At 31.3% G+C, this 13458-nt stretch overlaps 1 protein-coding gene across 19 annotated transcripts in view; it reads right to left on the bottom strand.

The window, feature by feature from the left end:
- The window catches only part of ADGRL3 (adhesion G protein-coupled receptor L3), a 1041133-nt gene that overhangs the window by 699553 nt on the left and 328122 nt on the right, over nt 1–13458 (bottom strand). For all 19 annotated transcript variants that reach the window (XM_074272799.1, XM_074272781.1, XM_074272789.1 and 16 more), the window contains one exon: nt 3943–4210. In XM_074272799.1, the coding sequence (XP_074128900.1) occupies nt 3943–3997 (55 nt within the window). In that variant the 5' untranslated portion in view covers nt 3998–4210. The remainder of the gene's footprint in view (nt 1–3942; nt 4211–13458) is intronic.

Raw genomic sequence — 13458 nt, 5'->3', positions numbered from 1 at the left:
AGACCTACTATATAGTGGGAATCTTTTTTTTTTTATGTACACAAGAACCACTCTTTACAATCTATGATTGCCAGGATTACTCTCTCTATTCATATATCACTTCAAGACAAAACTTACCTTTTATAAATATTATAGTTACTTTATATTAAACTTTCCCATATGAACTCTAATTTATTTGGAGTTTTCTAGTCCATTTTACATTGGATCTAGTTTAGATCAAGTTGTATATATATGAGAATCTATGAAAACAAAAGGGATGTGAACAATGCCCTGCAAGCTTCTGAAATTTGAAGACTCTATATTTTAATTTATTTAGCAACTTTTGTATTTCAATATCAGTTTCATGTAACCCATACAACCACAATCAGTACAGGAAATCTAGATTTTTTTTCTTTAAATGCACTAAAAACTCTGTCAGGAGAATGCTCTTGCTGGCTGCCTTCTCCTTTCTGCATTATTCACAATGAATGAGCAGCCAACAGGAGATTTCATTCAGGCAATGTTCTGAGGAAATTAATTCATTTTGCAAGAAGCTTAAGTTATACGACCATAATAAGCAGCTGGTAGAGGGCACCTGGATAGGAAGCAAAGACCTCTCCATCAGCAATAATCATATGTTCTACCCCTAAGCTATGTACTACTCCCTCAATTCCCATTCTAAACCTTATCTAGATTAAAATAGCAATAGTCTTTTTTTTTTGTTTGCGACTTCCCAACATACAGTATGGGTTTTCACATTTAAATATTTTAGAATGAATGCTGAAGCTAGTTCCAAAATAGCATGACAAAAAAAAATCTAAATACTCATACTACAACTGATTTGGGTTGCTTTTTAGTAACAACACAATGATGATAATACTTATATTATTATTATTATCATGTAACACTTTTAAAATTTATATTTATATAATGTTTGATCTGTATCAAACTATGTCTTAAATGCTTTACAATTATGCTCGACAACAACTATGGGAGACACGTGCCATTATTATCACATTTTGCAGATGAGGAAACAAGAACCAAAAACAAAAAACAGAGGTTCAGTTCTTTGCCCAGGGTGACAGAACTAGTAAGTGTCTGAGACCAGGTTTGAATTTAGGTATTCCTGATTCCAAGCCTAGCACTCTATCCACTTAGTTGCTCTTAGGAAACAGCAACTATATTAATTGCAATCGTCTGAATCCTTCATCATACATCAAATGGTCTTACCCAAGCAAGTATATATGTCTTTCAAATTCCATTTCTCAATTTTAAATAAAAATTGTAATTTCTTTTAACAAATATATCACTATATTATTACTGTTGATTCAAGTATGGTTTCTTCTTGCACCAGGTACGTTGCTGCTTATTTATATAAACTTTCAAGAAATTTAAATATTCCAGTTCTCAAATGGATCTAACATCTCAATGATAGTCCCTTCCATTCAGACTTCAAACCTTTTCATGTCTCCCTCTAGGATATAACTCTTGTCCATTGCCCTCTGAATTTTAGGGTAAGGCATCCACCTATTTTTTTCTAATTCCTCTTGACATCAAAAAGATGTTCAATGAATTACAAGGAACGTCTAATGAATGCTTATCTTTCTTGCTTGACATGGGACCAACTCAATTTTATTTTTTGGTATTACATTTGTTTAATAGCATTCTTTACTTCAATTCTCTTTTGTATAGCTTCTTATTAGTAATATGTAATAGCCTAATGCCATTTGCCATGAAGCTTTATATTGTTCATTGAATGATAATTCATTTTTAATTCTCTAGAAACTCTTAATGTTCCCTGACATATATATATATAGGGCTACTAGAATATGGGAATTAAGAAGATGAGCCTTTCTTTATACATGAAGTTTAGCATCATTAAATGAAGGTTGCAATTTCCCGAAGGCAATTCTTCTTCCATTTCTTGCGCTTAATTCTGAGTCCAATATAACTTTACATACACACTCATATATGTACATATACACAAATATACTGACATAAAATCAATAGATTATCCACAGGTAATCCAACTTGATGTCATCATGGGGAACACAGATATTTTTCACCCAATTTGTTCAATTTATTTTTCCTATATGGATGGTTAGACCATAGTCTTTCAAATATTTATGGCTTTTATTTAAAAGGCTTTGCAGTGTTACACACCTCAGTGCAATTAGAACAATGTCATCTACAAATTGGAATATATGAAGGACCTCACCATCCACTAGGAATCCATTTTTAAGTTGGATACAACCCAGGATCTGCTTAATTACAGTGGAAAGCATAAATTTTCCTCCTTTATGCCATGCCATAATTAATAACAAGAAGTTCAAAGAAAGTTATTTAGGTCGTTGCATCTTTTAAGGCATCTTGTAAAGTTTGATACATTATATGCTTAAGAGACACCTTTTGGAAGAAAATCCAATTTTGAATGACTGCTCTCATGGTAGGATAATATATGTTAACCAGACATGGCTGAGCTAGTGTTACTGTTTAGAGTTTTTAACATTGCATTAGAACAGAATAGATTTTTGAAAACAGGAAATACATTTTTAGGTACAATCTTGTTAAAATAGGATTTTTATAAACAATGGAAAACAAAGGTGAGCTGAACTGACAAGAAATTCACTTTATCCAGTATTTTCTAGTATTCTGTCAGCAAATGGAAAATACAAGTGTCCACCTTTCCATGTTACTAAAATTAACCTCAATTATATGAGATATATAAGCTATGTTACTTACTGTGCCATCCCAGTTGTACTCTAATGTAAAACACTTTTAATTTAGGCAATATCTCTAGAGTTTGACAAAAAAGCTGTGGTTTGCTGAATTTTATAGTAAAATATCCTTCACCTCACAGGTTTAGAAAAATCAGATAGAATTTTATAGGTACAATTTGGCCTCATTTAAATGTTTTCTTATTAAGATAGATGCTTTTTAAAATTACCTCTTTTTAGCAAATTTATGGTGTAAAAAAGGATGCTGACTAAAGAAATTGAGAAAAGTGTTCAAGAGGGTAGAGAATATATTTTCCCAATGATACTATTTCACTCAGTTTTTGAATAATAAAGGCAAAATACTCTTATTAATTCTAAATACAACAATAGAGATTTTGTTAGCAAAAGTGTCTTTAAATTTGTTTTTTTTAAACAGGAATACAAAACAATCATCTCAAAATTTTAAAATTTACTTGGTTTTTCATAGAATTTGCAATAAAGTTGTAAGTTGATGCCTCATTTTTTTGTGCAGATAATTCAAGACTCAATAATTGTGTTGGTGGAATTCAATCTCATTCAGATCCTACCAAATTGGGAAAAAAACCTTTCATTTTTAGGATCAACAATATCAACAGCAGACCAACCTAACTAGCTATTTCTGGTTTCCTACAGGTTTTTTTTTTTGGTGGTTGTTACTGTTTTTATTTTTTGGGGGAGAAGTAGGAAGGTAGTGATCATGGCAACTCTCAATGATTATCAAGTTATAGAAAGAAAATAATTTTCTTTGGTGGAAGGATCATTGACATGTACAGAATCACAGATCATTGAAGTAAAAATTAATTAAATGTAAACTTGGGTTCTTATCCAAGATAAATGCAAAATAACCGATCATTAAAAACAAAACTGCCTCATAAAATGCAATCCATTAAGCAGGAGAATTTTTTTCTCCCAAGAGTACTAATGATAAACTTCTGAATAGTATACATATATTCATAAGATAAATACAATTGTGCATACATTATGGGTATATATATTTCAATGTGCACTTTAGGAAATATATCTTGAAGTCATTTTGTGTTTGCAATTTAAGAGTATAAATATTCGGCCTTGATTCAAGCCTACCTGGATTTAATGTACAGCAGATGTCAATCTGCTGAATCTTAGCTTGCTGACTTGAAAAAAGAATCTTTTATGACTAAGTGAGCAGAAGAGATCCATTCCATATATATCTTCATTATAGCCTTACCATGAATAATTGGTGCAAAGAGCGTCATGAAGAATAGCAGCTGTGATGACCACATGGCTGTGTACTGTGACTTGTAGGTTGCTCAGCAATGAGTGCTTCAATAGTGAAATGAAATGTGTCCTTCGGTTCCCTCTTCTTTACTCCAAGAAGTAGATGGCTCTACTTTAAGGGAGGAGAATTTTTAAAAAAATAAAAAATGATAAAAGAAAAAAAAAGCCTCCCTCAAAAATGTTTAAAAATAAAAACACAAATATCCAGAGTCCAAGACCTATAATAAAAAAGAAACCATAAAAATGGTCAGAAGCAAACAGAGATAAGTACATTTACAGCAAGATTTCAGAATTAGATAATTCCTCAATTCCCACTTTAATTTCTTAATGAAATCTAATTTTCCCAATCATTATCTATAACATAAATTTACCAAACAGGCAGCTAGGTGGTGGTAGATGGGGCAGGAAGGACCTGGAGTCAGGAAAACCTAAATTTTATTGCAGATTTTTATGTGACCTTAACCCCTCTCTCTCACTCTTTTTCTTCATTTATAAAATCATACTTATATCATATGGTTTTTTTGAGGAACACATGAGATAACAAATATAAAGCACTTTTCAAACCTTTAAAGGACTATATAAATAATCATCATTATTAAAAACACTTCAATAATTATTGTTTATACATGGAAGTAAAATGCCAAAACCTCAAAAATTGATAGCTTATTGGGTCAGAAAGATCCTCAAGGTCCATCCATCAAAAAGAACAAATGGTCAGAACAGTAATATATTTGTTTATATATAAATATATATGTGTAATATGTGTATGTATATACATACACATTTGTTTGTATATGTGTATGTGTGTATACACATGTATATATACACATACACATATAAATGTAAAGTTGTCTCCTAAATTTTTCTCCCTTCACTGTCAACTTTACAATCTGACAGAGTGAAGGAGGGTGAGGGCATAGAGATGACTAAGACCTTATCCTTTTAATTTTTGTCAATTTTGTCCTCTATACAATCCTTTAAATGGAAGTAAACAAAGGATTTTACTCAGACTGCTTTGGAATTTTCTTAATAAACATAAGTTAAGTTGTATGCTCATTTAAAAACATACTTTAATTTTGGTGACTATGTTTATATAAAGACTAAGAATGATTTTCCATTAGTCATGACCATCCTGTGATGGAGTTCAAACAAAATAACACTATCTCTCATGAATCCTCTAGTTTCCAATTTTAAAATTTTTGTAACTGGACAAAGAGAGCAAATTCTTCAATTACTTTAGTTATCTTCTCATAACTCTTTATGAAGGAAATCCTGTATTTTGCGTTTGCAAAAACCTCTTATTTTTAATCCAGCCTATTCATGGCTCAACTGCTGAAAATCAAGGTGTATAACTCTACAAATTGGGTTTATATCTAAAATATTTATTCTTGTTTTCTCAAAAAATCTTGCACCTGACAATTGAGAATCATAAAAGTATACACTAACGTGGTTTTACAACTATACAGATATATGTGATAAAATACTAGCAAGTAAATTACAATATATCACTATGACCAAGTGAGATTTATAGCAGAGATAAAGGTCTGGCTCAATATTAGAAAAAAAATAGTATAACTGACAATATTAATAACAAAAACAATATCGTGATTATATTAATATTTCATCAACATTTACAGAAAAACCTTTGACAAAATACAACACATTCCTATTAAATATATTACAAAACATAGAATTCAAGGGAATTTTTTTAATGGTAAGTAGTATCTATCTAAAAGAGCAAGCATCATCTGTAATGGGGATAAATCAAAGCCTTCCAGTAAGATCAGGAATGAAGTAATGATGCTTACACTAATCGCTATAGAATCAACTAAAAACTAATTGAAATAACTTCAGCAGAATGTAAAATATATCCACAGCATTTTAATGTAATATATAGAAAGAGAAATTCCACTTAAAATAAAGGTAGACATTATAAAATACTTGGGAGTCTATCTACCCAGATGAACTCAAGAACTATGTGAACACAATTAAATACTTTTCACACAAATAGACCTATGTCTAAGCAATGCATTAATGAGTAATAAGTAGTCAAGCCAATATAATAAAAATGACATTTCTATCTAAATTAATTTATTTATTCAGTGTCATACCAACCAAACTTCCAAAGAAGGGAAACGTACCTACTTGAACAATTATACTTATAATACCTTTTTTTGTGGTGTCAAATAAGTCAAATAAAGAAATCAAAGAAATGCCCAATAATGGGGGAATGGTTGAAGTTCTGGTATGATTGTCAAATTCTATTGTGATATAAGAAATTGGTATAGGATGATTTCAGAAAAACCTACCAAGACTGATAAAAACCGATGTAAAATAAAATAAGCAGAACCAGGAGAATATTGTACAAGATAACAATAATATCATCAGGATGATCTATTGCAAAAGACTCAACTGCTTTGATCAAAACCATCTAAGACCATTGTAAAATGATCTAACTATTCTGGAGAGTAATTTAGAACTATGCCCAAAGGTCTATAAAATTGTGAATACTCTTTGATTCAGCAATGCTATTACTGAGTCTGTACCCCAAAAATTATAAAAGAGAGAAAAAAGACCCAAATGTGCAAAAAGCATTCATAACAGCTTTTTTATGTTGGTAAAGAATTTAAAAATGAGTAGATGCATATCAGGTGGGGAATGGCTGAATAAGTTATAGTATATGCAAGTAATGGAATTTTATTGTTCTATAAAATTGATGAACAAGCTGACTTTAGAAAGGTCTGGAAAATTTTACATGAACTGATGCTGACTGAAACCAGCAGAACCAGGAATACTTGGTACACTATAACAGCAAGAATGTGCAATGATCAACTATGAAAGCCATAATTCTTCTCAGTGATTCAGAGATCTAAAACAATGTCAATGAACTTTGAAGGGAAAATGCATATACTTGCAGAGAGAGAACTATGCAGACAATCAACTATGTCATGTTCCTTTTTTTGTCTTTTTTTTCCCTCGTGGTTTTTCTTTTGTTCTGATCTCTCTCCCACCATGATTCATAATATGTAAAATAAGAATGTATATGTATAACCAAAAATGTTATTTTTAATGTGTAACTGGGGAAAATAAAAATACAAAAGATAATTTAAGGCAACATCAAAGAACCCATAATAAAAACATAAACCTTCAGAGAGAGAAATATAGAGATGATTGCAGATTGAGGAGCTTTTTAAAACTTTATTTTTATTTTATTTGTAATTCCATTTGCATCATAGCTAATATAGAAATATGTTTTGCATAACTTCACATGTATAATTAGTATTAAATTTGCATGCCTTCTAAATTAGTGCAGTTGGTAGGAGGGATGAAGAGTATTCTGAATTCATATTTTTAAAACTGGTAATTTTTTGCATGTAATTGAGAAATTTTAATGAAATAATTAAAAATTAATGTTTGCTCTCTCCTTTCTTGTAATATTCTAAGCATTTAATACTGCTCATGTTATAGAATAGTATTATAGCATATCGAAGTTGGAAGGTATATTCAAGGGCATTAGTCCACTGATTATTTTAACAAGAATTCTTTCTTGAAAAGACTTAACAAATTGTGTTTATTAATGCCTCACCTCCAATGAGACATCACACTGACTCCAAGAAAGCACATTGACATTTTGGTTCTTATGCTTTGATGGACAGTCATCCACAAGCAGGAACTTCTGAAGGTATTCACCATTAGTTAGGACACTTTGTAATTAGATGTTGAATTGTACATCTACCATGACATCAGAGGAAAAACAAACCAACAAAATGTTTTTGGCTCACCTAGATTTTTCTCTTTAATGTATTAATCCATATTAATAATAAGTGAGTTGATTGAAATAATCTCAGCTTTCAAACAATCTTTTATGATTTTGAATTTATGCTATTAGTGCTTAGAAAAAATCCTATTGGAGGGGATTTTAAAATTTATTCTATCCAAATTTAGTACCTAAATTAATTTATAGTTAATAGAAAATAAACTCAATAGGATCTTATATTTCTATGCCATAGGGTCAAGTGCATAACCAATGGCCAGATTATTTATGAAGAGCCTATTTGGATATGGCCAGCATACTTTATCTAATGATTCTAACGAAATAGAATGGAAAGTCAAAGGCATAGACTAGATTTCCAGAAGTGCTATGTATTTGAAATGGGAGACTCAAAAGTAGTCCTAAACAAAATTCTCAAATATATCTATGTGTTAAATTGAACATTAAGTCTAAAAAATGATTCATTCAGTAAAGCAACATTGTTATTTTAAATAACGTACCCTTTTACAATTGAGAAACTATAAATTAGGAGAAGAACTGTAAACAAGGCTTTGGCAGGTTATAAACATTGAGGGACCTAAGGATGGGAAGTGGGATGGAAAACAGATATTAAAAGAGAGAGGACATCTGCTGATTGAAAATACTACTAGAGGCAATTAGGTATTACCAGGGGAGAAGAGCAGATTAGAAGTGAACACATTTTGGCAAGTCCCAGAGTGACAGCTAAAAAGTTAACCCACTTAAGCTTTGCCCTTTGAAGTCACTGAAGGCACAAGATTTCCTTCCAAACAATGTGGAAACGTGAAAACTGAAAAAAAAAAGCATTAATGACCTAGAACCATTGACTGATGCTTTTGTTTCTTCCAGAAACATTTCACATTTTATCATATGCCAAATTCTAGAAATACTATCTCTAGAGGAGAGTATGAAAGAAAAGCTTCATAATCTGCTTTATTAAAGAAGATGACTTGTTTTCTTTAGAAAGATGGAAGAAATTATCCAGAAGTAAAGCAAAAGCTTAAGAGACAAAAAGTAACCAGTAGGCAAATATTTATTAATCACCTATTATGTATTAGGCACTGTTCTAAACATTGGAGATTTTAAAAAGCCAGAATATAATCCCTATTTTTAAGGAACTCATATTCTAATGGATCAAGCCAGAACAGGGGAATACAATAGAAAGAGAAGAAAATGAATTTCTGAATTTACTGATATATAAAGGACATGTCTCTTGTCACAAGGGATATCTCAGGACTTTTGAAGAAAGTAACCATTTTCTATGGTGTTTTGAATATAGAGGATCATCCACAAGTTTCAAAAAAAGTTTCCCAGATTCAGTTTAAGACCTCAACAAAAGATGGCCAGTTACTTGTTCCTGAACAGTATGGTGGCATGAATTGGGTAATTGGAAAGCATAGTTTTTCTTAGAATACAACATAATATAGAAGAAAAGGAACTGGGGCTAAATTCAGAAGTACTAGGTGCAAATCCAATTGGTCGTGCCCAAGACCTGTGCAATCTTGCTTCCATGGCCTCAGTTTATTTACCTGTAAAATGATTGAATTCAGTTCTGTTCAAAGTCAAGATCTATGATCCTATGATTTTATGAGATAAAGATCCTTTTTAACAGTATCTAATTTATAGAGAAAAGCAAAATAAATAATTCTGAGGTACCAATTCACACTTACAAGATTTGCTAATATGACAGAAAAGGAAAATGATGAATATTGGAGGGGGTATGGGAAAAGTGGGATGCTAATCTAGTTCATGGAGTTGTGAACTGATCCAACCATTCTAGAGAACAATATGGAATTATGTCCAAAGGGCTATCAAACTACATACCTTTTGAACCACCGATACCCCTGCTAGGTCTATATCCTAAAGAGATTTTTAAAGGAATTGGGAGGGCATCTGTTGAAAAAAATACAGCAGCTCTTTTTTTGAGGTGGCAAACATCAAAGATGAGAGGCCCCCCGTAAATTGGGGAATGACAAATAAGTTGTGGTATATGATTAAAATGAAATATTGTCATGTTATCAGAAAAAAATGAGCAGGCAGCTTTCAGAAAAATATGAAAAGATTAATATAAATATATATAAAGTAGAGTGAGAACCAGAATACTGGAGATAGCAAGTGCAATATTGTATGACAATTAATTGTGAATGACTTAGTTATTCTCAGCAATATAATCATTCAAGATTATTCCAAAGATCTATGATGAACAATTCTATCCACCTCCTGAAAAATAAGTAATGAAGTCTTGATGTAGATTGAAATATTTTTTTTTTACTTTTTTCATTTTTATTTATTTATTTTTTTGTAATCTCTATCTTCTGTCACAACATGATTAAATTGGAAATACATTTTGTATACCTGTATAACCTATATCAAATTGTCTGATATTTCAGTCAAGAGTGAGAAGAGAGAGAGGGACAGAGTTTAGAATTCAAATTTATTTTAAAAGATGTTAAATGTCTTCAATTGTGGAGAAATAAAATTATTTTTATAGAAAAATTAGAGATGTTCAACAACAATAAAGAAGTATCTAAACTATCAATTATTGGTGATTCACTTAAAGATAAATATATATATATATACACACATACACACACATATAAATATATAAATATATATATATATATTTATATATATATACACACACACACATACACACGTGTGTGTGTGTATAAAAAAAGTGAAAACATTCTCCAAGGATTATGAAGCCTGCATACCTCAACAATTCAAGTGATCTTTTCATTACTTTAAGTGGAAGATAGTATAACTGAACCTACTTCAAAGACTAGGCATATTTCAAAACATAATTTCATAAATTTAGGATCTCTTAACCTTGATAATAACAGCATATTAGCAAATTTTACTTAACAGGGTGAGCAATTTTTTTTAAAGAAGTGATGGAGAGATGATTGATTTAGGATTTATAGTAAGATTTTCTAATATAGCTAATGAAGGAAATTGTTTTGTTTGACCATTTCTATTGATTCCAAGAAACATTTTTCCTTACATTTCCACCCAAATTATTAATCACAAAGATTAATAGGGAGTGTGCTTCCTTCCCCTTGACAGAAAAGTAGATAAGTGTAAAATAAAACATACATTGTTAAATATAGCCAATATGTTGCTTCATATTACTCAAATATGCCTTTTTGTTCATAAAGAATAAGAAGTGAATGATTTGTTCAAAATATAAATTTCTTTTTTTAATAGAAAAGTAAAATTGATATTTTGGTATACGGAATTATAGTATTGATGAAGTGTGAGAACCTAGCAATTCCTGAGAAACCCTAGGGCTAACTTAACTAGCCTTAGGAATAGAACAAAGAATACTGGCTGCCTAAGAAGCCTTAAGTGACCTAGAGTGCCACAAATAATGTTGGCCAATAGCAGTAATCCAATATTGATTCTGTCATTCTGTAAGTTGCAGAACTCAGTGATGGAAACTATCCCACTCCTACCATTCCTCAATTGTACCTCTAAACCATAATATTAGCATACCATCCTAACCTTTATTTCTCTTTCCCTAAATTTCCCTAGATTCCCTTGGCACTTTAGCCCTCTTCAATTGGTATCACAATTATTTCCTTGATTCTGACTCTTCTAGATTCCCCTGGAATTAGCCCACTGTCAAGGAGCAGTGTGATTTCTTTTTGCTTCTGCCTCTTTGCTAAATCCCTTTGGAAGTTTAGCCTGCTGTCAAGCAGCATAATAAATCTTTGTCCCTTGACTTGGAGACTGAGTGGGCAAATTATTTCACCAAACCCATGATACTGAACAAAAGGGACCCTAATCTTATTGAGTTGTCTTTCTCTTCAACATTTTACTGTTTTCCTTTTGGAGAAATTTTATTTTGAAATCAAATATATAAATCCACACTTGCTAATAGTAAATTAGTTCAAACTTATAATAATAATTTTTTTTGTGAGGAACTTAGTTTTAATAACATGAAACAATATATAATTGACAGTCAGAAAATAAGAGACATAGAAAGGGTAAAGATAAGGCTAAAGGTAATAGAATAAGAAATACACATATTAAAAATAACGGTCAAAAACCGAGCATCATCTTGTAGAGGAAAGGAAAGTAGTACTAAAAACATTGTTTTTTGGTATACTCTTAGATCATTCCTGGTAGTTTGAAACTTCTGGCTAGGCAGGAAATGAAAAAGGCAGAAAGAAGGAACAGGAGGAGGAGCACTTCTTTTAAAAAATTGTCTAAATGAGAACTTCAGATTCCAATCAAAGTCAAAGCCAAAACTTTTATGGCTTCTCCATAGATCTAGCCAGTAGTGGGAGCAAATTGTTTTCTAGTCCATTCTCAAGTCTGCCTTTATATATGCAAGAAGGATTAAGTGCCCTTAAGTCTAATAGCTTTATCTACCCTCTTCAATTTTAAATTATCTTCAAACAATACACTGATCAGTAAGAATGTTAAGTGTTCTGTTTTTTTCCCCCTTGTTACTATCAGGTTCCCCAGCTTTGCAAATATCACCATATTTTTATTAAATATATAATTCCATTCTCTCAATTCTGTTTCAACTAACTCTAGGACATCTACTTCATTATTTTTCTTACATTTATGGATATGCTATCAAGTATTCAAAGTCAAGGCTATGTATAGAGATTTGAGACAAACAACAGCAGTATCTTTTGCCAGATTCTAGCTTGTAAACTACAGAATAATTGAGAACTTTTAGAATCTTAGTTTCCATTAAAAATATTTAAATGAATACCATATAGAGCAGCACTATACTAGGTACCTATAGAGAGTTTGGAAAAGAATCCTTTCCTCAGATACAGATAGCTTTGCTATTTGTACAAGGTCTCTCTCTCTCTCTCTCTCTCTCTCTCTCTCTCTCTCTCTCTCTCTCTCTGTCTCTCTCTCAAAGTAAGTTAACAAAACCATGGTTTGAATGGACTTCATTTTCTCCATTTAAAGGGGGTTAAGGGGTTCAAAAGCAAGTAGACAAACCTACCAACAAATCATCTATGATTTTCTTAAAAGTTATAACAGAGATGCAATTTAATGAGTAAGGCCATGTAAAAATATGTCCCTTTTAGAATTTTAAATTCTCATTTTTATAATTTTACATTGTAAGTAGGATAGTATGAAAAATTAATCCAATAAATGTTACTTATGCAAATTCTCTAGGCAAAGATAATTCTGATAAACAGAATTTTCTGTATGATTTACGTTTTTTGGTTTTTTGTTTTTTTTTTTTAGTTTTTGTTCCTTTGTGTCAAAGACATGAAAAAGGACATACTGTTCTTTTTCTCATAATTACATTGATGGGGTAGTAATGGCAATAAATCCACAAAAAGCCTATGCTTGTTGCAAGGGATAGGTGGGTGATGGAATAACAGAAACAGAAGATAAAGAGATAACATAGTTTACTCTTATTTTTCATCTGTTTCTTCTCTTCCTCTGTAAAGACAGGTAATATAGTCATGGTATTTATGAGTCTGCCTCAGGGGCAGAAAGATGTGGGTTCAAATCCAGATTCTTGGCATATAATAGTAGCGTGATTCTGGGCCAGTCACCATCTCTTGACATTGGAGTTAAAGTTCTGAGAGAATAAGTTGCCTAGAAGATGCCAAATGGCAACAGGGGAAGTTTTTCTCACCCAGGAATTCTTGATGTAAATGAAATGCCTCTTTTTCTCTCTCTATAGGAAAATAA

This window comes from Sminthopsis crassicaudata, chromosome 6 (assembly GCF_048593235.1).
Source record: "Sminthopsis crassicaudata isolate SCR6 chromosome 6, ASM4859323v1, whole genome shotgun sequence".
Lineage (NCBI taxonomy): Eukaryota > Metazoa > Chordata > Mammalia > Dasyuromorphia > Dasyuridae > Sminthopsis > Sminthopsis crassicaudata.
This window is presented reverse-complemented; position numbering and strand designations above follow the sequence as displayed.